At 40.6% G+C, this 25,748-nt stretch overlaps 3 protein-coding genes across 4 annotated transcripts; all 3 read left to right on the forward strand.

The window, feature by feature from the left end:
* The first annotated feature begins 3,852 nt into the window (after positions 1–3,852).
* Positions 3,853–7,069, forward strand: LOC118231467 (lecithin retinol acyltransferase-like). Its single transcript, XM_035425277.1, has 2 exons — positions 3,853–4,410; positions 6,330–7,069. The coding sequence occupies exons 1-2, from the start codon at positions 3,886–3,888 to the stop codon at positions 6,480–6,482; spliced, it is 678 nt and encodes a 225-aa protein (XP_035281168.1). The 5' UTR covers positions 3,853–3,885; the 3' UTR covers positions 6,483–7,069.
* Positions 7,070–10,112: 3,043 nt separating this feature from the next.
* Positions 10,113–12,862, forward strand: lratb.2 (lecithin retinol acyltransferase b, tandem duplicate 2). The gene is made up of 2 exons (XM_035427471.1): positions 10,113–10,604; positions 12,654–12,862. Exons 1-2 carry the CDS (start codon positions 10,113–10,115, stop codon positions 12,807–12,809), a joined length of 648 nt encoding a protein of 215 aa, XP_035283362.1. The 3' UTR covers positions 12,810–12,862.
* A 1,729-nt stretch (positions 12,863–14,591) lies between these two features.
* On the forward strand, positions 14,592–24,576 carry rbm46 (RNA binding motif protein 46). Of its 2 annotated transcripts, none has more exons than XM_035425272.1 (5): positions 14,592–14,679; positions 15,538–15,697; positions 16,558–17,025; positions 18,503–19,267; positions 21,569–24,576. In XM_035425272.1, the coding sequence occupies exons 2-5, from the start codon at positions 15,553–15,555 to the stop codon at positions 21,751–21,753; spliced, it is 1,563 nt and encodes a 520-aa protein (XP_035281163.1). In that variant the 5' UTR covers positions 14,592–14,679; positions 15,538–15,552; the 3' UTR covers positions 21,754–24,576. The 2 variants fall into 2 exon arrangements, with proteins under 2 accessions (XP_035281163.1, XP_035281164.1); XM_035425273.1 differs by lacking the exon at positions 14,592–14,679 and adding an exon at positions 14,964–15,266.
* Positions 24,577–25,748: the final 1,172 nt, after the last annotated feature.

Consider the following 25,748-nt stretch of genomic DNA (forward strand, 5'->3'; position numbering starts at 1 on the left):
CTTTGCGACGGCTAATTGCAGGTAGGCCTAGCCTATTTGTTTAGGCTCTTATGGGGTGTTCAATTAACCTCAACTTAAACGGGAAAACAAACATATTTTAACAAAACATAGTTGCCTAAACATGCCGCCTATCTTTAACAATGTTCATGCGCCATAGTTTAAGGCAGTGAACCTTCAGGGTATACCTGTCCCACTGTTCAAACTCACGATTAGCAGATTGTGATGGCGTCTAAAACAATGGTAGGTATGAAAGGGAAGGTGATTAGCACATGGTCCGCATTTCACCCGCAGCATCTGTCTGGTAAATGGTAGCATTCTCGTGTCGCTCCCGGACATGAATCTTTCTAAAGATTCAGCCCTTAGGTACTATACTACTACATATAGATCTGCGATGTTGTTTTGTGTCGTTGCAGGACACTTTTCAGTAGCCTAAAGGACGATGCTGAGATGGTTACGTAAAAAAAAAAAAAAAACTTGTTTATTCTCCGTTGTTAACAGGACGTAGTAGAGTGAACACGAGTTGACAGTTGGCTTTCAGATATATTCTGTTTTCTCCGAATCGCAGAATTTTCACACACTTGTAGGCTACTTAACTTATCCGATGAGTCGCTATAGTCCTTTGTCTTTATACAGTATGAGAAACGAGACGATAGTTGTCCCTCAGCTGATCAATGTGTGGGCCAATTGTCTCCTGTCTGGGCAAATTGGAAAGTGGCTGTTCTGGCGTAGGTCCATGTCAGAAAATGTGATGAACGAGACATTCGTTTTACGCTCCATATACGACTGCAATGGGTGAAGGTAACGTGTGGGTTATTGTATATCATTTGTATATTGGCCAGTTTTACCAATGGGTATGAGGGCGCTAACAAATAATACCGGCGAACTAAGCTGTTGCGGACTGTATCACCTTCAACGCAGCTTTGCTTGTATAATTACACAAAGTGTGTATTCGTGGAACTATCCACCACACTGGAACAGACTGACCTATGCAAATGATTATACATTTTTCCCAGTTTTGACCCCGTCGTCCTTTCTGCTACAGTGAACGTGTCGCTTTTGGAAGTTGTTTCCCCCTACTTCCCAGACGCGTCAGTCGAATAGGCTATCCTACATGCTACTTATTGACTTAAACTGAGGTGTTGACGCGTGGCTGCCCTGTCCATTGTCGGTCAGCAGTTGAACCCGTATGCAAACTGCAGACGTGTTGACCAGCGCACCCTAAAGGGTCTCGCAACTATGGAAATTGAATTCTTGAACCCTAATGGCGCTCATTTTTTGTCATAGGAAGTGAAAATATTTTGCTCTCTTTTATCATCCACTATTACAGTGGAAGATTAAAATATCCAAAATAAAATTGAATTTCAGCGTTGAATTAATTCATTAATTAAATGTGGAAATAAATGTAGGCTACACATGAATCAATAAGTAATATATGTGAATAATGCATACAAGTAAAAATATATACATCTCTGTGCATTTTTGTGTACTTCTCACATTTTCTTGGAAGTTCTTTAAATGGTTGCACCCCTTTTTACACAAGTTAAACAGAGCCTACTGCTACTACTACGGCTACTACTACTAGTACTACTACCACTACAACTCTTACTACTACTACTACTGGTAATAATAATAATAAATAATACTAAAAGTAATAACAATGTGTCACAGAAGTAAAAAAGTTACTTAAGTAAATTAAGAAAGTCAGAACTACTTTTAATTCTAAGTCATAATAGGGAAACAAACATGTTAAAAAATAAATGATCATCATGAGAGCACTCCAAGCATATGATCAGATTTGCAAGTGCGTTGTCCCTGGTAATGAGACAAAAAAGCCTAGTTAGCTGAGTCTAGTATGCTGAGGCATGTTGTAAAAGTGGAGACAAAAGATTTTCAGTAAGATGTGCTGGGGTTTTTATTGAGTCTCATTAAAAGTGCTTGCTTTCTGCAAACATTACCATAAACCCTTGAAGTTAGCTGCTGCCTCAAGAAATCGCCTGCAGTTCAGGTTCACACAGGAAGCTAGAGAGCAAAAGGTCGAACGATGTGAAATAAGGAGTTGGCAGGACTGTGAGAGTGAGTGACACATCATGGTGGCTTCTGTAAGAATGTCTCCAGTTGCTTTCGGAGTCGTGCCATCAAGTTTGAAGATTGCGATTTTGATAAGTGGTGAGCTATGCTATCTGCCATAGACTTCTGTTCATGAGAGTACATTCCTTGTGAAAAATTAAGAATCTGTCATTATTGGAAAGTACTGACTTGAAATAGGGATTGTATTTCAGTCATTTGAATTCTCTCCACAAAATAAATAGTTTGTTAATTGTAGCAGTATTTTTATTATTATTATTATTATTATTATTATTATTAATTTGACTAAAGTAGCTCAAATGCAGTTTTATTGCTAAGATCCACTTTATCATTAGGGAGTGTAGCAAATACAAATGTAGATAGAAAAAAGTCAATATCAGCACTACTTGCAAAGGTGAAAAGTTCAAAGGAAGCATCAGTTTCTTTATACAAAACTATCAAATATCAAGCTGTTTAGCATCCTCTGAGCATTTCCATGGTGAGAATATTTACAAATTAAGATACACGTGTGAAAGGGGCTTAAGAAAGTCTTTAGATGGGAGGGTAAAATCTGAAGTGTTTGAAATTTCTTTAGCTAGCTTATCAAAAGGTCACGGAAGGGCTCTTAAGACAGGTTCCTTTCTTCGGAAGGGAGGTGCAGGGGAAGAGTCTGACTCTGAAAATTTGAAATGCCTCAGTGTCCATCATTGGCCTGACGGTCTTCACCAAGTCACAGCCGGCAGGTCACTAGGTAATCCCCTGCCCAGCAGTTGGAGAGCATTAACCCCACGCTGAGCTCCATTGTTGGGTTGAGCAGACTGATCTTTTCTTGTCATTGCCAGTGCTCTGGTCGAATCCATACTGTCGGAGAACACAGAGATGGATGTGTACATTTTCCCTAAGCTGTTAATCTCTTCTTTCTGCATTTAACGAAGGAGCAGGACCCTCAGGGTCTCAGATGCTTAGGCAAATGTCAGTCAAGGTGAAAAGGTCCCTGGCATCCTACAAGGCTCAGAATGAGCTATGTTGTTTAAGTCTCTCATTTCAGTTGCTGCTCACAGCTCACTGACACCAGCTCAGCTGTCCATTTATGTTTTTATATGGGAATAAAAAAACATATTAGCAGTCTCCAATAAACTCCAAATAACATTGCATTTTTGCAACGTTATGTTTTTTTTTTTTTAACCTACTTCTGCATTTTCAAGTGAGGATAATATTTTAGATCTATTTAAGTTCAATTGTGTAGCAAAAACTTTACTTTGAAGCTTTCTAAGACCAAATTCTTCCAGACAGGTCTGAATGGGGTAGCTGTGTTCAGCTTCCACAGTTAATTATTGCCGTATTGTTAGGACTCCCCCTTTCTTCCCTTGAGCCTCCGTAATGAAAGCAGCTTGCCCTCAGACTTTACTCCTCCCTGTCTGCTCTAAACTCCTCCAAGTTTTGGGGGAAAGAAACCTAATTCGCATCAAGACTTTAGCCTTTATTGATTATCTCTTAAATACAACGTATTCCTGCTCAGGGAAAAAGTGTAGCAGTATAAGATTGCTGAATGATAACAGTTTGTAGACTGATCAATATTATTAATGGATGTAAAAAATTTGAAACAGGCTTTACAGACCAGGTTCACGTTTTGGCTAAAACAGAATGGAATGAAACAGAATAAAGTTCATCCCGTCTCCTCAGAACTGTTTTAAGTCGACAAACTGTTTGAGCCAATAGTGTTTCAAGCAACGACATGATGTCATCAAGTCCCCTCCTCGCGCACATTGGGATAAAAGCTCTGAAATAAATTGAGTCTTCTGCAAAACAGAGGATCTCAATATGCTGGACTCGTTGACTTATCTTTTAAAGAAAGTTTTTCTCCTGACCAATTTCACCCTGTTTAATATTATTTCTTCAGAGGAAGACAAGTGCACAGATTATTGTGAGGGACCTTCTTTTCAAAGAGGAGATTTACTAGAGGTCCCGCGCACTCTGTTTATACACTTTGGTATCTATCTAGGTGAGAACAAAGTGGCTCATTTGATGCCAGATATTATGCCTGTGATCACTAATGACAAGTGTCAAATTCAGAAAATGGTCACCAATAAAAGACTTCTCCTCGGTGTACTTTCCAAGAACGCCACAATAAGAGTTGATACAGTTGAAGATTTTGCTTATGGATCGAAAATTCTACTGAATAACATGGACAACATTTTAAAGATGCAGCCATTGCCCAACGAAGAAATTGCAAAAAGAGCGGAAAAACTTATCGGTGTTATTCCCTACAGCCTACTTTGGAATAACTGTGAACATTTTGCTACCTACTGCAGATACGGCTCATTCGTGAGTTTACAAACAGACAAGGTAATCGCGTTTGTTTTTTCATTTTTTTTCCTGCACTGCACTGCATTCCATCGTTAACTCGCAGTAACGATGGAAAGATTTTCAGAATACATAAACGTCAAACGCCGTTGCAAATGTAGGCCTATAGCCATATTTTATCTAGAATGCAATTGGTTCACGCAAATTAGTAACAAAAATGTGCACGAAAATGTTCTTGTAGTAATATTTATTATTGAAATGACAGTTTATTGCTTGTAACTGCAAGAGATGACGATGCACTCGTTGACCCCGGTGGATATAGGCGATGGGGAGGGGGGCGGCATTAAGCTAGCGCTACTATTCTAATTACCGCTGATCTGCTACAATGAACACATGTCAGTTTGTCATATTACTTACAGGGGGGGGGGGAAATGTTTTTTTCCATTTGAACATGCTTAGATGTAGTGCCTTTCAATGCCATTTCCACTGGGAGCGGTAGTGAAGGAATTATTTAAAACGTGAGTCTTTTTAATGAAAAATTAGCCATTTTTTCTTTGTACGCCAGGTCAGATGAAAAATAAGACTTGTAAACTGTAGTTGAATCGGCTGTTTCGTGCCAAACATTTAATGTCCAATCCATGCTTACTATCTTGCATTTTTGCACTTGCTAGGCATGACAAGCAGGATGCAAACGAACGTACATAATCTATTTATCAAAGGAACGAAGTTGCCAGAACCTGTCTAATCTATGATCTATTATTCAAAACATGCATTGTGCTGTGTAATAGTTCTAGTTATTTCCTACTGCATTCAGCTAAAGCATTCTTGGAGTTATGTGTAGTAAATATGCTAATATGCTGAGAGACGCTTTGTCTAGAATGAGAGCCTACAAAATATTTTGATGATGAAAAGGGTCCCCCAAACTGTAAAGATTTTACTTTCCTGTTCAGGTCAACAACAAAAAAAATAATAATAATTAGGCATGACTCTAAGCATTCCTTTTGATAGGCATTTAGGATCACAATAGAAACCCATTATACTGTACCCATCTGAATTAATGCCGCTAGAATTAAAATGCACGCATTTTTCTGTAGCATTGCTCTGTCCATGGTACTGACATTTAAAGAAAGTTATTCATAATCCTTTCGGATAATGTTGTGACGATAAAATATCTATGCAAATGTTGTGCCTATAAAGCACCTTTTAAAGGTATATCAAAAATCGATATTATTGTTTTCCAGTTACATTTTCTGTAAAAACAGTATTTTTTACTGTGGACATTTCTATCTGTATAATAGCGAATTCTTTTAAATTCTGGGTCAGTCTCAAGAATAAACACCTCATTGATAAGGCATATGAACCGTGACATACGATAGCCTAGCTGCTGCAGTTTCATAGGAGTTAAAAACTGCTGAAAGGTCATCCATATAGTAGGATAACAGTTCTGATTATTGCAGTTTAAGCGATGGTGACAACAGGTGCCTGTTGCAGATGCAAATCATAGACAGTCACGTGACCTCCACAAACAATATTTATGTTTACAGCTGCATATAAGCCCTCTTGTTGAATTGTAGGTTGCTGTCAGATGTACACTGCAGTCCACCTCACCTCCATGTACACAGATTACACATAATTAATGGGATCAATATGGATCCTCAGAGAACATGAAAGTAGTTGATTGCTACCCCTCTTCCCCGGAAATACATTTGGGAAATAGTAGTAGTAGTTTGGTACTGCTTTACTGTTAATGGAGATGTCCGAAAGTGAATGTCAATGGTTGTTATGTCATCTAGCTTTGTGTTGAGGAAAAAATGATTGATGCAATACTTGCTCTCTAAAATATTGTGCTCACACCTTGATTTGGGGCTGCACAATACAGCAAAAAGTTAAAGGCTTGGAATCGGTCGCAAAGTTTATAATGAATGATGTTCCTTACTGAGTGCCTTTCCTTCACCTTTCAGTTCTGTGAATCGCTGAAATCAATGATCCGGGACCAGAGGAGCATCCTGCTCTCAGTTTTTCTGGGAATGCTGTCCATCGCCTATCTGGGCATGGCCCCTTCCACTGCCATACCCACAGTCTTCATCCCATTCATGCTTTGGATGGCTGGCTGACTGATCCGGGACCAGGAACTTTGTCTGGAAACAGTGTCATTTTATTTTAAGGACACGTGTGTTTCTCAATGCATGAGATGTGTGCATTTCTTCCACAATAGAACTTACTGTGTAAGTCCAAAAAGCTATGCTTATAATTTTATACCTAAATGAACAATATTTGTATGATATCTAATTTTTATTCTAGGTTTTTACGATAATTGTATTGTATTAATAATTCTTTAACATTTTTATAAAACGTCACATTTTTGCAGTATAGTTCTTCATGTAAATGCCATGTACTATATGAATAATGTATGAAATGTATAGTATTATTAAAATTACTTGAGCTCTCTTGTGCTTTGAGTTGTAAATATGAGAAGCTCCATATTCATCCACCAATTCAGACTTTTCCTTGTAAAAGAAACAATATGCACTATGACTAACTCTAATGGACACATTTGGCTTATATTGTTACTCTTTAAATGAGAAATATTTTACTCCATATAGTGGTCACTGTTGGCACTGAGTTGAGTTGATTATTGTTAATGTTAATAATGTAAAAATTACTTCTTTTTTTAAAAATAAAGAAAATATAATGTCACTCATCCCTTTACCCTCTATTGATGTTGAATATTTTAGTTGCCTTATTTGATAATTTGATATTTCAAAAAATGTGTAAACCCAGCTGGTTGTTTGTTGCTTACTTGATGGAAGTCGGAGTGTAGCACAGTGGGTAAGGAACTGGGCTTGTAACCGAAAGGTCGCAGGTTCGATTCCCGGGTAAGGACACTGCCGTTGTACCCTTGAGCAAGGTACTTAACCTACATTGCTTCAATATAAATGGATACTATGTAAAAAAGTTGTGTAAGTCGCTCTGGATAAGAGCGTCTGCTAAATGCCTGTAATGTAAAGTCACATTTTACAAGGCCGATACCCATACATCTGATTGTTTTAAGGGGGCACATTGGTTTAATCTCCCTGTTGTCTATAACGTGTAACTAAAGACATATTCTGTGTCTTTGGTGTGAAAATTCAGTTGCAACATTGCATTCAAAAGCAAAAATCATTAAAGTTTGAGATTAAGTGATTGACAAGCACAGTGAATAACTGTGACTGCTGGGAAGTGATTGTGAACAGACCATCATGTTATTCATGAGACTGACATTAACTGAGCAGAGAACTTCATATGGGACTACTTGTTTATTGGTTATGTGTTCCTCTTGATGCTTAGCCGCTAATTTAGACTGGGTACCTGAAGATTACATCAGTAGTGCCCCGCCCAAACTTAACACCTGAAACAAATGTTCCTGATCACCAGTAATGGTGTGATACTCGGGCTGAAATCAGTCAGTCAATATACTATATTACGAGTGAGTGCATTTGGTCAGTTGATGGACAAAATCTGATTCATATTTACGTGGGAAAAAAAAAAAAACATAAAAATGGTTTTGCAAACCGCCTGACGCATGGGAAATGGGCAGTTCTAATGGCAGCCGTAATTATCTATACCAGTTAGTATGAATAATTCTGTGGCATTTACTTTGTCAGACTTCCAGGAGCCCATAACTGTTCCTGCAGAAACTTATGTATAGTAAAAGGCTAAGCGCTGAACTAAAATACTTCCTGATCTGCTCAGCCATCACCCGGGGTCACCTTCTTATAGTAAGCAACAGAAAGGATAGACAGGGTAAAGGTAGCACATACATACACATAAAACATAAAGGCTATAAATGGACTGTAGCATGCCTGGTGCAACTATTATTATACAATGACGGCTCTAATCTTCCAGCATAGTTCAACTGGTAAAAAACATCTGAATGAAATTGGTTGCACGCAGCTCTGACCTGAGGTCAACCCCCTTATGTACGCGGTCACCTCCGCGATGCTGGCGTGCGCATGCAAGCAGATCTGCGGGTTCTGACCTTCCCGGTGGTGTGATCTGATGACGGCCAGGCTCGCCACCACTGCTTTACTACGACTCCGCTCTTAACACAGACGCTCAGTCTGCAGTGGCCTAACTGTTGCATGCGACCACTTGCACTCGTTTTGCCGTGAGGGTTAAAGAAACCCTGAATTTCCGCTGCTGTGCTGCACGCACCTTTCTCTGCCCTGTCTCTTACTTTAAGTAGGACAGCACAGTTGATGACCAGTTCAAAGTCAATGTGAAACTTTACCTGTCTAAGAAGCTGAATCAGTCTTGGCACCCAGTTTAAAAATGGTAATAAAAACCAAGGGGAGCTATGGCTATTTTGCATACTCCAAAACATGACTGTGTCTCAGTTCATCAAAACTAATACACAACAAAGAGCATTACACCACAGAGACATCATTCATCAATGTATTGATGTTGCCAGTTACCGAAATGAAACTCTTCTTTTTTTCTCGAGAGAATGAACAAATGTTAAATGAACCTTTTTTTTATTATTTTCAAACTGCAATGCAAATGTGTCTTAATTCCTGTCAGCTAAACTAAAATGAATTGACATTTGGATATATAACTCACCCATCTTATGTCTGTGAAAAATGGTGTTGTAGAGAAGTATCAAATTAGTGTGTAAAGTGGAGTGGGGATTTTTAAAAATCAGTTTCAGGCTCACTTCCATAATAACCATCCCACAAAAGGGAATGCACAAAGATGTAATGAAACTGCCACACAGTGTTAATAATTGGTGTGCAGGTGCATAGCAAGTGGCAGTTGACTCCTAACTGGAAATAATGTGAAGTCAGTTTTGCTTGCAATGTCAGCTCAATAAATATTCTGCCAACATGGTACAGTATGTCTATATTGGAAAGTGAGCAGAATGAAAAATGCTTTATTGTACAACAATCCGCCTTCACTTATGTTCGAAACTACATGGTACACGGTCTGCAGGATTTACTGGATAATTAATTCGACATTCCCATCCGAGAAGCTAGTGGTTGCTTGTTTTGCAAACCAGATTCCTTAGAAACGATTATCTTTGGAAGTTGATTGTTTTAGGCTTACTCCCTTGCCAAACAGCAGGCCAGTTCATTCATTTTAAAGACTCATTTAATTGAACAAAATCATAAATAATTTTATGTGCCAGCAGTTCACAACACCAACAGGGCTCTAAACCACATCTTAATTTCTGTTCTTCTTGTATTATCTGTTTACTTGAGACCAAGTAGCAAGACTGGCAAAGAGTGTGAACATTAAAAGTAGTTTAGGATTAAAAGCTGTTATTCTCAAGCAGTTCCCCACTGTATTTCCCTAAAAGACCCGCAGCTGTGGCCAACAATCTGTAGATTGGGACGTCACTTACATTCACCTCCTTATTGCTTTGCTCACCTATTCATATGTTGCAGGATAGCAACGTATTCTGGCCTGACAATGATGAAAACATGATAAAGCCAAGAACAATCCAATTTAATCTGAACTGTTGAACTGAACCTGAACAATTACTTTGGCTTACTTTGCCTGGTTATTTATCTGTACCAGGGAATTGGCATACTTTAAATGGCCTAATTTCACATATTTACATTCTAACACTCTCATAAACAATGCCGTTTTCCAAAGCTTAGTATTTGCTGAATTCCTGAAGTCTAAAACCTTTAAGTCTTTGGCTCCTCCCCATACAATAGGGATAAAAGGAGCAAGTGTGCAATCTTTTCATGACAGTTTCAAAGATGTTTCCTTTTCAGTTCTTGAATTTGTTTTTCATCGCAGCAAAAGGCAAAGAGGAGAAGGAGCGTAAATATGACATATCGGCTTACAAAAGAGGGGACTTGCTGGCAGTCCCCCGCACCATTTTCACGCACTTCGGCATCTACCTGGGGGACAACAAGGTCGCTCACCTGATACCCGACATCTTGCCCGTCCTCTCTAAAAACCCGAACACGATAAAGAAGACGGTGACCAACCACAGGCTCATCCTCGGGGTGCTGGCCAAAGTGGCCAGCATCAGGGTGGACTCCGTGGAGGACTTTGCCTACGGGGCTGAGATCATGGTCAATCAAAGGGACAAGGTCTGCAGCCAGCGGCCACTAAACAACGAAGAAGTGGCCAGGAGGGCCGAGAAGCTGCTGGGATCCATTACGTACAGTATCCTTTGGTACAACTGTGAACACTATGTCATGCACTGTAGATATGGCAGCGCCACCAGTTTTCAGACCGCTCAGGTATGGCTCATAAGTGGAATATGATAATAAATTACCAACACAAATTCATGCTGTATCAAACAGTGCTGGTATTAAACTGACAGAATGTGTATTTTTACTGTCATTTGTAAATCTACGAGGACAACCCGCAATTACACTAGAAGTATTTCTTACTTATTTGATAAGAAATACATTCAGATAGAAATTATCTTATAAAAGTACACATCTACTTACTGTGCATCTTGGTCATTTTTAAGTGACACACATTTGTTAGAATGTGACTAGGTGTATTAACTCTTTTCAGCTTAAGTGTTTGAAAGCTCCTTATAGCTAGAGCAAGTTAGGTCCAAGGAAGTAAGCCTGGTTTCTAGTTTCTAAAACAAACACAGTGTATATATTTAAGTATTTTCAGTGAGAATTTAAGATAAGGTTGTTGAGATTGAATTCCAGAATGCAAAACCTCAGGGCGATCCCAAACCTCATGAATAAAAGTGTGGGGAGCACCAAGAGAGCAAAGCATGCATTTGGGGCTTGGAAGAATTTTCATTTGAAATCTTCTCCGGGGAGTTAAGCATGTTCTATGGATGTAGTTATAAGTAATCATTTGATGGTTGAGATTCCTAGTTGGGAGCTCTACATTGGACCAGACCAAGCTCCAGTCAATAGTTGAGTCAGACAGTGGTTTGTCTTTGTGCCATAATTGGTTGAGTGGGAGTTGTTTGTATGCAGACTTAAGCAGTAGATTGTATAATTTGGATACCATTCCCCTTGTATTTATTCCATTGGCCAGTATCTGTGATGGGTGTGTGCCAGCAGTGGCTGACCCATAGGGTACGCCATAGGCATCACAAAACAAAGCAGTAATTTTTTTTAAATTTTTTTAAATGAGATCCCAGGTAGATTTTAAGTCCTGGAATGCACACAGCCCACAATCATCCATTATGCTCTTCAAAATGTGTATTCATTTGTCAGACCATGATCGAAAAGAAATAGAATTATTTATATTTCCCCATTATGATAATGTAAAATGCCCTAAACTAGAGGGACCAGTCACAGACTTGGATCTACATGGCTTTAACATAATTGGGATCTTCAAGGTTCACTATTCAACACTATTCTGAGAAGTACAGCTCCAGTAGCAGACACCATCCAAACTACACCTTGTATTGATTGCTAAAGCAGCAAAATATGTGTAATTCCTTCCAATATCCTATAATTCCCTGAAAACATACTAATATGTATAACTTGGCAGTGCTATACAATTAGAATTAATGTTAATTTAAAGGTACTTGGAAAGGTTAGACAATGTGACACCCATGTTGACCATCAGTAGAGCTTCTGGTTTACAGAGCTATATGAACATACAGGTTAATGTTCCCTAATTTACATGAATTATGATTAACTAACATCACATATGCAATGTGATTTCCGAGCTGCTCTGTAATGGTGCAAACTCAGATGGCATCACATAAATCCACTGTAACTTTTGTTATATTGCAATCTGTATACACAAAAAATCTATATTTATTCACTCTGTATTATTGCGTAATGTATTATTTACCACTGCTAACAATCAACATTTTCATCTTTCACATGCCATAAATTTGTGATCTCAAAATGTAGTCCTGGTGGGCCTTGGTGTTTTTATTGCATTTAAGCAATTAAGTAGGTAATGAAAGTCATTGAGTGACTAAATAGTCCTCTGCTGATTGAAAGGACTTAAATCCCTGCCCTCAATGAAACTGCAATTTTACTGGTGAACAGTGCCCTCTAGTGTTTGTACTAGAAAACTATCTTGCCTCACACTCACTGCTCAATTTCAGGGGTCTGCAACCCTGATTCTGGAGAGCCATAGGCTCTGCTCATTTTCGTTTTCACTTTAAAATCTGTAAAAATATATATATTTTTTTTAACTGTGTTTACCACACATTCTGTCACCTCTGATGTGGCCTACATCAAGGTTGAAAATGATGTCACATAAAATGAATAGGAATTCAGGTTGCCTAGTTTTTACACATTATACGTCCATTGCCATGATACCTGATCACACGTTCTGTTTTGTTCTTGCAGTTCTGCAATTCTGTGAGGGGAATTATTTTCAGTGAAAGGAGTGCCTTCCTCACCGCCATATTGGGACTGGGAACTATGCTCTATCTCGGCTCAGTGACAGCATACACCACCCTGCCCACCCTCCTCCTCCCTTTTGCTCTCTGGATCGCATCATAACCACATGACCCATGACCAGTTTCGCCATGCCAATGAACAACTAACTTTTTTTATGTTGGAGCTTTCTTCGTTTCTACTTTTGATGGAAATAACCTGGTTACTGTCATCAACACAAATGAAGATTACGGGAAATTTACTGTGCTTTTGTTTCAAGTGATTGTAAATTGTGATCTTACCTTAGCACTGGATGGAATCATACAGGGTTCTGGGAATTACAGTTTGCAAGGTTGTTATTCAAAGTAAACGTGTGTACTGTGTACTATATTTTACTACATCCCTGACACTTTTAAACAGAATTATACTAAATCTTCAGCATAATTTTGTGAATCATCTATGAGCAGAGAGTTTGAAGTTATTCATCATGAGAGAACATCATAATTTCATTTTCTTGATCAATCATAGAATGTATGAAGCCTTTTGGAATAATAAACATGAATACCTCATCTGTCTCTATTGCTTGGACAATGGTTTTTGAAAATGTGCTATCATTATGCACATCAATTTTTACCAATATAATATTTTGCTGCTGCTTCAGACATGTGTTTGAGCTATCATTGTGTGGTATTTAATTTGCATAAGTTAATTTTGAAAACAAAAGGAAAAAAAGATGCAAAATAAATTTAGTTGGAGCAAATATACCTTTTCTCAATACCCAACAGCTTGTTAATGACTTGCATAGGAATGCATGTTAAATGAGCCATGTATCAAAAGGAATAACAGCCCTTTGTATAGTCCACAGAGTGAGGAGGATATTAAAGGGGCCCTGTGCACTGTAACTGGGAATGAGATGTTGAAAGCTCCCAATCTCTGCATGAGCGAACTGAAGATAATTTGTTTTTTATGTTACAAAAATATCTGGAAGGTGCCGAAAATGTAACCAGCACAACATGAGCCAACTCATTAACTGCGATACCAACAGACAACCAAGTGAAGGAAAAGATTACAATGTCAGATTTCATTTCACACATTCATATCAGCAAGTTTTAAAGCAGGTCGGGGAATACCAGACAAAATATCAAGTCAAACTTTAGTTGATAATTATATGCTGCAATAAAAAGCTTGCTTCCAGGCTTCACGGGGTGTCAGGTAACATAATGCAAATAAACATTAGCGTGCCAAATAAAATACTAAAAGTCCTCTACAGACTGAATCTTGGATGATATAAATCTTGGTTCCAAGTCCTGACCCTGGTCTACACTGCAGCTAGCAGGACAGCCCTTGGTTACCTACAGGACAAGATTAAGTCCTATATGCCAGCTCAGCCTCTGCAGCAGGGCAACTTGCACTCTCTGCCGTCCGGGTGAATGTTTCTCATTCGTCCTAACAACAGAGTTTCTCCACCCTAGCTTAACTATAGTGCCTTTATTAATAAAAATAACAACAACAACAACAATAATAATAATAATAATAATAATAATAAACATTATTATTATTATTATTATTATTATTATTATTAACATTATTATTATTATTATATTATTATTTTTGCCTACTACTATAGTTTTTTCTTTCATTAAGAGTAGACTGTGATTATAATAATACAAATAATTATTATTATTAGCCCCAAGTACACTATGCTATTTCGACGAGATGACCCTGTTATTCGCTGTTTAACATCTCTAAAGGAAAAACCCTAGGTCACGGACGTTAACATCGATGGATAATGCGATTAATAAAGGAATTCCCCCCCTCGTTTGCAACACTGTTCTCTGATTGGTTCAAGATGCACCAGTGCGCAACCATAAATGAAACGTGCTCGTGGACAAAAATCGAATTGGGGTTTGGAACGTCGTTTAGCTGTATCGCCAACATAAAGTTAGTTTGCTCATTAACAACAACGTTAATTTAAACGTTAGATTACAGGATTAAGGTAACGTTAGATGACTAAAACTTTAAGTGTTCACTTTCAACTGTTACAATTTTCAGAGGCCTTGAATGTGACCCAACGATTTATCTTGTAACTACTTTCATACTTCATTTTATCCACTTCGAAGGTAACGTTAGCTGGCCAAGTAATTACTTACCGCTGCTAGCAAGCTAGTTCAAGTGTACTGTGGGGAGAACAGCTAGCTACTATCAATATGTACACTGCAAATTAGTTTACGTTAGGCATTATATATTTTTGTTATATCAGCTGACAAACTAAATAGCGATTCACCAATCAGTAGCAAACAATCAATCAGTTTGCAGTCGGTCACTGTTTGTGGATAACGGTATTTCCTGAATGGCCAAACCCCGGTTGTGTGGCACGATGATATCCCATAACAGTCGACCTTTGGCGGGAACTCCAGAGCTAGCCGACAAGCTATTTTAGCGACAGCTCAGGACATAGTAAATTGGTTTAGAAAATTATGTACATTCTTCTTTGGAAATGTATCACTTGGTTACTTTAAATTTCAGTAATTACCCTTAGTTAATCCTTACAGTTGTTGAAAGCTGTTGACAGCTAGCTGGCAAGTAAGTTGTGTTTCAAGCAATCCCAAGCGAAGTAAGCGACTGACCGATACATAATTTGTACGAACCGTTGGCCCATAGAAGCTGCCTAGCTACGACAGTGACTAGCAAGTAACGTGAGCAGATAATGATACTGAAATCAAGATACTGTTTTTTCAGTGGCATCTTATTGAAACAAATAATTTTAACATGTCGTTTCACTTTGTTGTACGACGCTGTATTTATTTACTAAGCATGTCTCAAAATACTTAAAATGTTGCTCTTTCTCATTTAGGAAATTTAAGCGCTTATGGACGACGATAGCCTAAATTCGGTGCATGGAAGCAGCCGGATGGACAGACCGAAGGAGGCTGCGCTACTGGCCTTAATGGAGAAGTCAGGCTACAGCATGGTACAAGAGAACGGCCAAAGGAAATTCGGTGGGCCACCTCCAGGTAGCAGGACATTATTTTCTTAGTAATATTTGCACAATCGCGATACACACAGTACCTCATGCAGCAAGGTCTGAAAGTTCAAGGTTCAAACAGATTTTTTTTCCACAAAGTTTGTCTCTGAACTCTTTATCACCCTTGGACAGATGTTTAGTGGTCAATCAGGCTGCCATATTTGAAGAAAAAAAATCAACTAAAGCATCTATCTGGTTTTCCAGTCATTCCATCAATCTACTGTAAACTTGCTGAAAAGACAATACAAATTACAGGTAACAAATGCATTAGTTGTGTGGGAACTCCATTTGCTATTCTTTGCTGTGCAATATTAATTTTTACGGCACACTTCTATACTACTGTATGCCTTAGAGGAAAATTACTGTTGATGCCTAATTTATATCAGTTACCACCTTGTAGCTCTTGGGGGAGCTGGTACTATGGTTGAAATGAAAACCAGCATACACAGGAAGAATCCAAGGTCATGCACGAGAAGCCATGCTGTAGACAAATGTCTTCAATTTTGGTTTATTAACATAAAAGTCCTATTCAGTTTGTGCAGGAACTAATGGACAGTCATTTGTCTTTTTTTTTTTTAGAACATATTTGATAACACCATCTTTCCTTTTGTGCTGGAGTCAAATTAATTACACATTTTTGCTTTTCAAAGAGAGAAAAATGTTCAAAGATGTAGAGAACTGCTTAGGAAAAGTACGGGTGAATTATTTACGAACCATCTGTTATTAGTCTGTCAGTTATACAAAAGTAAAGATAAGTGCATTTTTAAAAGCAGGTGAGATGGCTCCTCAACCCAGTGTTGGTTTTTTTGGCTGGGGAGGGGGATGAATGCTGTCGGTGCCGGTTTTCAGGGTGGGAGGGGCCCCCGCCGCCACGCGGCTGCGAGGTCTTCGTGGGGAAGATCCCGCGAGACATGTACGAGGACGAGCTGGTGCCCGTCTTCGAGAGGGCCGGGCGGATCTACGAGTTCCGGCTGATGATGGAGTTCAGCGGGGAGAACCGGGGCTACGCCTTCGTCATGTACACCACCAAGGAGGCGGCGCAGCGCGCCATCCAGCTCCTGGACAACTTCGAGATCCGCCCGGGCAAGCCCATCGGCGTCTGCGTCAGCCTGGACAACTGCCGCCTCTTCATCGGCTCGGTGCCCAAGGAGAAGCGGAAGGAGGAGATCCTGGAGGAGATGAGGAAGGTGACAGAGGGCGTGGTGGACGTCATCGTCTACCCCAGCGCCACCGACAAGAGCAAGAACCGCGGCTTCGCCTTCGTGGAGTACGAGTCCCACAAAGCGGCGGCCATGGCCAGGAGGAAGCTCATCCCAGGTACCGGGGGGTGTGGGGAGGCTGGGGGGGTCCATCTTTGGACCCTTCATCAAAGGGCCCAAAGATGGCCATAGCCACCGTGTGCTGCCAGTGAATGGTTTGAACCAATTGTGTTTAGCATTGTTTTGCATCCACTCATTAGGGGGTGCATTAAACCTCCTTCCACAAACCCAAGTATATCATTTTAGGTGCATGCCTTTCGTGACAGATACCATTTTTGGATATGCCAAATTTGGGGTAGTGCCTTGTGGAAATGCTACTTCACACAGTAACCTGAATACCTGTCTCAGGTTTTTACTGCATTAACTGGGGAATTGTGTGACTTAAGGCATGGCCTCTCAGTTATATTAATCTCTTTGGACCTTCTGCACAACTTTTTTTAGTTTTAGTTTTAAGGACTTGTTTAGTTATAGTTCAAAATGAATATCATGTAAAATATGTTTTAAGGACTTATTTTAGCCTACATAACATTCTCAATCAGCTAAAATAGAATAACTGAAGTAGAACCATCTATAATGATTAATTTATCACAGTGCTGACCATCAATAAAGTCGTGCAGGAGTGCTGGTGTAGTAATTAATTTTGCAGTACAGAAACCATGTTGTTTTTAAATAACATTTTTGGTCAATAGGATGATAAATTAGCTTTAGCTAAACTGTTTTCATTTTAAAGCAAATATAAAATGCTTTGGGGTGGCACGGTGGTGCGGTGTGTAGCACTTACCTTGGTTTGAATCCCGGCTAGGACCTTACTGTGTGGAGTGTTCATGTTCTCCCTGTGTCTGTGTGGGTTTCCTCCCGCAGTCCAAATATATGCAGGTTAGGTTCATTGGATAGTCTAAATTGCCCCTAGGCATGAGTGTATGAGTGAATGGGATGTGTGCCCTGTGATGGACTGGCGAACTGTCCAGGGTGATTCCTGCCTCTCGCCCAATGCATGCTGGGATTGGCACCAACACCTCCGACGACCCTGACCAGGAATAAGCGGGTAGATTTAGTGGATGGATATAAAAAAAATTTGAATTACTCAATGTTTATTAAAGCCAGTTTTATGTGGAAAAAAAAGTTTTTTATAGAGTGAAATAATGTGGAACACCAGAAGATGGCACTAAAGGGAGCACGGTTTATTCTGAGGCTGACTTTTTTGTTTATATTTATGCCTCATGAATAAAACACCATCCGAACAAGCAATTAATCTTTGTGAAGTTAGTCAAATTAGTGTTTATCAGACCTTATCAAGTCAATAAGTTCACTGAAAAGTGGACGCTCTAGAAGATAGAAAGTGTCTTACTGTTGCCTTTTTGTTGTTTTTGCGATTACTAGAATTAATGAGGCTATTCCGCATGTGGAGATGGTCTGCTTGAGCAAATGTGAGGAAAATATCAAGCGTGGCTTTTTTCTCAGAGCGAGTTTTACTCTGTGTTCACTGGCACATGCACTGCCTCCGCCGCTCCTGATGCGTAACTCCTCCCTGTCAGGCACTTTCCAGCTCTGGGGCCACGCCATCCAGGTGGACTGGGCGGAGCCGGAGAAGGACGTGGACGAGGAGACCATGCAGCGCGTGCGCGTCCTCTACGTGCGCAACCTGATGATCTCCACCACGGAGGACACCATCCGCCGCGAGTTCGGCAAGTTCAAGCCGGGCGCGGTGGAGCGGGTGAAGAAGCTGACGGACTACGCCTTCGTGCACTTCTACCGGCGTGGCGACGCCGTGGACGCCCTGCGCGCCATGAACGGCAAGGCCATCGACGGCTCGGCCATCGAGGTCACGCTGGCCAAGCCCGTCAGCAAGGACGCGGGCCGCCGCTTCGGCCAGAGGGGCCACGGCCGGGGCCCCTACGGCGACGGCGTCCTCCTCCCGGGCAAGGAGGAGGCCGGCGACGGGCCCGCCGGCCCCCGGCCCCCGGGCCTGGCCGGCCGGCTGGGCGGGGCCTACGTCCCGGACGTGGAGCGCTGCGTCTACCCCTTCTTCCCGGGCTCGGCCCTCATGCCCGTCAGCATGCAGTCCCTGAAGCCCGGCCAGTTCTGCTCGGCCGTCACCCACCTGGAGTACTACTGCAACAAGAACAACTGGGCCCCGCCCGAGTACTACCTGTACTCCACCAGCGGCCAGGACGGCAAGCTGCTGCTCATCTACAAGGTGGTCATCCCCAGCACGCGCAGCAGCTTCATGCCCGACAAGGTCTGCACCATCCTGGAGGACGCCAAGGAGGTGGCGGCGCAGAACACGCTCTGGAGTCTAGGTCAGTAGCCCCGCCACCCCTTGCCCCGCCCATTGCCCGAAAGACCGCAAACACAGAGAGAACTCTCTGGAAGCAAAGTCAGCGGTGTGAGTTGAACCGTTACGCTATCTAGAATTGGTACGATCGGATATCTCTGTAGCGCCGAGGAAGGAATCGCACCACGCGCAACCGAACGGCGCCGCTCAGGACCGGCGGTAGTTTGTTTCAGTCGCGTACGATGGCTTCCATCCTTCACGTTGACAGCTCTTTCTCCGCCTTAGCTTAGCGTCAGACAGGCGGTCAGAAGTTACCGAGAGTCTGCGAAGCAGAAAACATCAGCTTTTTGCGAGGACGTGGCGTTTAAAGCTGTGTTTATTTAACCGTAGCGACGCCGGTGCCAGTTTTTTGAGGCTGTGACACATGAAGAAAAGCCAATAAATCTCTGGAGCGTCTGTGAATCACAGTGCTGTGCAAGATTCACGCACTCCAGCTGAAGTATTTTTTTTCTTAACGTTGAACGTCCAGAAAAACCCTCAGCCATGGAATGCCTTAATGTTTGAAGCCTTCACGAATACAAAAATTACTTTACTTTTAAGAACAACTTGCATCCAAGAATTCACCAGAGACCCTGAAATTGAAGCACTTTTTGATTGTCAAAACACGGCTAGCTTTTACTTTTAAAAAATCACTGTCACATCACAATACTGTGAAACAGTTTTTGGAGCAAAGCTTTTAAACTGAAAAGGCACAACAAAAGTGGCTTTTAACTTAACTGAATTAAAAAATCGGAAAAGCTCCACTACAGAAAGACCTTTCAAAAACATTCGAAGTTAAGAGGTAACCTCGATAGGGTAGGAAGATGTCACGAACGCATGAAAAGTAGACATTGGCAAGAGAATATATTACACACTTACAATAGATTATTGCATGATTGCATTATTAGTGATCAGATTTTTTGGGCGAGTTGACCCATGTTGCTTCACAAGTTGGTTCATTGTGGCTAAAGCGTAAAGTCTGGCTTCATTCCATGCCTCATGGTGCCATGGAATAGTTATAAAAATGTATTTTTTTCCCCTTCTTCACTGAAAAGTTTTTTGCCTGTTCAGTGTAGTATTAAACTAAAGGAAGTCGTAAATCAGTGGCCTTGAACTGACATTTACTAGAAAGCTCACGTATAATTAAATGCCAGTTTCTATATAATATTGCAATGATAGCTCACCTTCAAAGTTTGCTCTGTTTGTTCTGCCTTATTAACTTTATAGGAATGAAACAGAATCCTGAATTAGTTTGAATTGCATTTGCTCAAATCAGTCTGTTTGATTGGCCAGCATGTTTAAAATGAGGAATGTTGTTTTGGGTGAATTAATGGCACATACACCCTTTCTTGCAAATTTATGCGAGGTCTTGTTTTTATATTTTCATAGGTCCTCTTACATGAAAGCGCTGTCAGGCCAGAACCGCACCTCAGAATACTTTTATCCGGCCGTGAATAATTATGCACGCCGCTGCTGTTTGCTTACGGTGTCTGTCAGAATGAATAAGTGATGAGGTCTGTCACTTTGCCACAGTGATCTCGATTTGTGAGTGGAGCGTCACAGCGGGCTCATTAAGTCCATAGTGGAACCGTATTGAAAGGTTGTGTCTGCGCTCAGTAAAAACCAGAGCTCACTACGCAGCAGGATTCAGCCAATCGGGTTTGCCGAAAGAAAAAAAAATGTTCAGGGCCCGGGGTACATTATTTTATTTTTATTTTATTTAACCATTATTTACCCAGGAAAACCCCCATTGAGACTGAAATCTCTTTTGCAAGGGGGACCTGACATGAAACACAACGTTTCCCAACAAGACTTAGCCTACACCTAACAAAATGTACAAACATCAAACGTGGAATGAGACAGAGGTGTAACAATAATTGAAAGTAGAGAAGAGGTTAAAAGAGGTTAAAAGCAGGAGCGTACTTCGGTCACAGAATCGTGAATTGCGTGTTTAAATCCAGAATTGAAATTCTCTAAAGCGAGGCAGCAGGTTCTGAAAATGGAGGTCTCTCCGGAATCTTCTGCACATATCCGGCCAACTCGGTCTCGCTTGGGCTGCCAACCGGCGCTGCAGACATCCGGACGTTTATCCGGCCAGGCGGGCCCCTGCCTGCCCCGAAAAAAGCCTCCCCAGGCGGCCAGGAACCACTCACGCATCAGCCCGGTTGTCATCCAGCCAAGGCGCATCAGAGCCCTTCCAGGGTGGGGAGGGACTTCCTGTCACTCATAATGACCTTCGCGTGTGTGTTGTGTGAGTTTTTTTTTTTGTTTTTTTTTTTCCGCGCAGACTGCACGTTCCACGGGCCCGGGTCCCCCGGCGGCCTGTCGCCCCCGGCGACCTCCGGCACCGGCCTGCTCTCCTACGGCTGCCGCACCTGCCCCTACCCGGGATACCCTCTCTCCCCGCCCCTGCCGCTGGCCGGCGGCAACGGGCAGAGGGTCTACATCTCCAACCAGTCCGCCTTCATCTAGCCCCGGGCCCCACGGCGGCCGCTGGAGGAGGGTAAACCGTCCCGCTCGGCTCTGCGCGCGCACGCCGTTTCGGTTCGACCGATTCCAGTGCGTTTAATGCGACCGTTTGCATGCGCGCTATTTGGAAAAAAAAAAAAAAAAACGTTAGCCCCAGCGGTAGGCTACACACGTAATTCTGCACCGCACTAGAGTGGAACGGTTCCGTCCGGGTATAAATGAAATTGAGCCAATTAAACAGTCGGGCACGTGGTGCTACTCCAGCAAATGCACTTTTGTACATTCAAAATCCGCCCGACTGGCTTAAATCCAAACAGGAATGAATTGATTGAAATTGTGTCAGCAAATATATATTTCATTTTAAGGGCCAGCTCTTTTCACTTCATAAGAAATTGTTTAAAAATAAAATAGTGACTTACCAGCTGGGCTCTCCCACATAACAAATTTTAGCTATTGGTAATAATGACAGTGCTTAACATTGCCTTCAAAATAACTCTAAAATAACATAATTGTTGAAAAATACACACTTCCTTGTATATGCCTAAATTATATGCTTAAATTATTTGTTTTCATTTAACTGTTTTACTAGAGAATTTACCTGTAACCCATGCATTTAGGTTTTTGCGTGGAGAGTTGACCATATTAATTTTTTCAGGAAGGCTCTGGGTAAGATCCAGTTTGACTGTATAAATGTTCAGGTTTTGTCCTTGTGTATGTTTTGCTATATGTTGTGCAGAATATATTTCTGATGAATGTGGCAGTAGGTCATCAAATTACCTTTTGAAATCAAGTGAGCAAATCCAAAATATATAATCTATATATAAATAAAATCAGAAAAAGCATTTTATTAAACACTAATTTATAATACTAAAATGACTATATTTATTTAATCATTTAATTCCATATATATATATTAAAATTGACCCCTGCAGTATTAATATAGCATTAAAATATTGACCCCACTTCTCTCACCATCTTACGATGTTTTTACTGCATTATTTACTTTTGAATATTATTATTTTTTTGTGTGTATTTTTTTAATGATACCATTCGGATGGAGAATGTTGCTGGTTAAATAATAGCATTACATTCTGTGAACCCATAGTAAGACAGTCTCTGCTACTATTACCAAAAATATTGTTCATGATTCTGCAACAGAAATATCCCAGAGTTGAAGTTCAAGTTTGAGGCCTGGGGGACTCCATATTTCTCATTCAAACCAAATGGGATAGCAGTTCCTTTTATGGGGTTCTTAGGTGTGCATGCACAGTGCATTATAACGTGCTACACGGGACTACATGACAGGATCTTTCATTCTTCAATATCTTTTATGGATATTCACACTGTAGCTACTTCCGGGTTAATGTGTTCATGGCCCCTGAGCGACTATTGAGCACTCATATCAACAAATCTGTGTAGACAGTCTCAGTCATAATGAATGAATATTGTTTCGTAGTCGATATAGCACTCGATAAGGCATTGTGAGTGACTCCATATTTTGACCCAGAAATGCATTGAATTGTTGGATAATGTTCACAAGATTTTGTGATCTTTTTACTGAAAGAAAAAAAAATGTTATGATGTACATTACCGTAAGTTTTTTTTTTGCTTTTTCTCTGCATGTTTACTGCTGTGTTTAGAGTAGTTGTTTAGAAGTGGTGCTCACAGGGTAGTTGTTAGACATTTTGAAACATTGTCATTTCATTTATTCCCAGTTTTTGTGTACATTTTGTTCCCAGTTCTCACACTCAGGGCCAGATTCACATATGACTGATGGGATGTTATTTTGAAGGAGCTAAGCTGATTGTTGATTAAAGCCAGAGCTGGAAATCTGTTTTGTTATCTCATATGTCCCCCCTCTTCCCTGTCTTGGTAGGTAAATGTTAATAGCTGATTCAAGATATAATATGTCAGTGGATGGTATAAATAAACAGCGGCAATTTAATGCAAAGGCTCGTCGCAGAAACAAGACTTTGGCCGCCGTCCAAGTGTAGATGAGCTCGCGTTCTGCGCACATTCGAGAGCGTTTGTCATTTCTTTAATGGATAGTCGGATGTCTGCCGTGTTATCTGTTAGCGCCTAGCGTCTGGGCTGCCTTTATCGTCGCAGCTCGCTCCGTCCCATCCATATATTTAGAAAACTGGCAGGCCCTCAAAAGTTTTAATTCACACATACAGATGTAAGGATGTGATAGTACCATGTATGAATGCTAATGCATCACATGACGTCTCCCTCTGGCGTGATTTGAATATGGCGTTTCAGAATTACAGCTACCAAACGACGAAGCGAGTCGCTTCGACCTTAATGTCTGATTAGTGGAGGTGGTCTTTGCTGTGACTTCAAAGATATATAAAAGAAATATATCACTCTTGGATGTCAGGCCTGGCTTTAACCATTAATCTGAATTCCTTGTATGATAAGCAACTTTTGCCTTTCTGTGAAACTGTACCTTTTATCCTCCTATTAAAGCAATAGGATTGTTGCAGTTTTTGCACTCTTTTGGCTACTGTTAAATATATTAGTTAAATTGACACCAACTGTACAATAAATGGTAAGGCCACATTTGTTGATGGTGTTTGTTCTGTAGAGGGGCTTTTTTTTGTTGTTGACAAAGTAGCTTAGAGCATTCATGCAGTCTGGTCTGTTATTTATCACAAGTTGATTTAGTGCATTGAAGGTTTTTTTTATTTTATTTATTTTTTTAATTTGTGTTTGTCATTGTCTCGTTTATGCATGGAAGCGCACTGCTGATCAGCTTGTGTCATGTGAGTTAAAATGGACCTTTATTTTTCCTCATGTACAGTTGTGTAATACTGTTTCGGTAGTGGGGGGATCATGTTTAATAATAAAAAAATTCAATAAAAAAATGCATTTCGGTTCATTTTGGAATAAAGAGGTGAACAGAATTCCTTGTTATATTGCGGAGATCACTTACAGTATTCATGCTTACCGTACCTGTGCTTGTTTGGAAGGCTCTCAATTTACTGGTGTATGGTGAGAGGATCCCATGACATTTATTGCAAAGAGCAGGGGATTCCCTGGTCTCCTGGTTAGCTCCCAGCCTGCCACCCAATCATCGCCCATATTCATTGGTTAGCAATCCTTCTCTCCCACTTTATATTAGCTGATGTGTGGTGAACGTTCTGGTGCTAAATGGCTGCCATGCATCACCCAGGTGAGCGCTACACATTGGTGCTGCCTGGTTAAGCGGTTTCCTCCTCATCTCTCTAAAGTACATTGAGTGTGAAGAAAGAGCCATATAAATGCAAGGCATCATCATCATCATCATTGCCTACCTGCTAGCTGAATTCCTCTTGGGAAACTGCCAACTTCCCAAGACATAACAGTACGTCATCTACATTTTATTACAAGCAGGTATATAAAAAGTAATTTCAGTCAGTCATTTCAGTCTTCAGTCTTAAATTTATTTTGAATAGTTTACCTTGTGTCAGATGTAGGGAGGTTAGATAATAGAAATATTTTTATGTGCTTGCACTGCTTCATTTTGAATCTTAAAAATACATTTAATATTTTAGCATTGTAATGTCGTTTGTAATAGAAGATAATTGGTAAGTGGAATTGAGCTATTTTTCTATCAGTGAGTTAGGACACTACGAAACAGCTAGGTATCATTTTTGCATTTGCAAGATATACTGGTAACAAATCAGCCATATTGCTTGGTGCCACTTTTTTTTCCTGAAAACTCTTTACTGCGCATTTGGTTGAGAGTTGTGAATTAGTGAATGAGAGTGTTGGGGTGATGGAGGTGTGTAGAGCCTTTTAGATGTCAGGCGCAGAAGCCGTATGTCACTCTGTTGCCATGGTGAGGGACAGAAGAGGCATACAACTGGAATTTTCATTATTTGCACAGATAAGCCCTTCACTAATGCATTCTAACGTTTTAATGACCCTGTTTTCATTTGCTACTTGTCTGACTGTCGACCAAGCATTGCAATAAATATTTGTCTTCTTTAGTCAGATTACATTTGCACAGACCT

This window comes from Anguilla anguilla, chromosome 7, assembly GCF_013347855.1.
Source record: "Anguilla anguilla isolate fAngAng1 chromosome 7, fAngAng1.pri, whole genome shotgun sequence".
Classification (NCBI taxonomy): domain Eukaryota; kingdom Metazoa; phylum Chordata; class Actinopteri; order Anguilliformes; family Anguillidae; genus Anguilla; species Anguilla anguilla.

Coding starts and splice junctions, on each gene's coding strand:
- LOC118231467 (XM_035425277.1), top strand. CDS start 3,886: ATGCTGGACTCGTTGACTTATCTTTTAAAGAAAGTTTTTCTCCTGACC. Junction 4,411..6,329: donor TGAGTTTACAAACAGACAAG/GTAATCGCGTTT, acceptor TTCACCTTTCAG/TTCTGTGAATCGCTGAAATC.
- lratb.2 (XM_035427471.1), top strand. CDS start 10,113: ATGTTTCCTTTTCAGTTCTTGAATTTGTTTTTCATCGCAGCAAAAGGC. Junction 10,605..12,653: donor CCAGTTTTCAGACCGCTCAG/GTATGGCTCATA, acceptor TTGTTCTTGCAG/TTCTGCAATTCTGTGAGGGG.
- rbm46 (XM_035425272.1), top strand. CDS start 15,553: ATGGACGACGATAGCCTAAATTCGGTGCATGGAAGCAGCCGGATGGAC. Junction 15,698..16,557: donor ATTCGGTGGGCCACCTCCAG/GTAGCAGGACAT, acceptor GCCGGTTTTCAG/GGTGGGAGGGGCCCCCGCCG. Junction 19,268..21,568: donor GAACACGCTCTGGAGTCTAG/GTCAGTAGCCCC, acceptor TTTTCCGCGCAG/ACTGCACGTTCCACGGGCCC.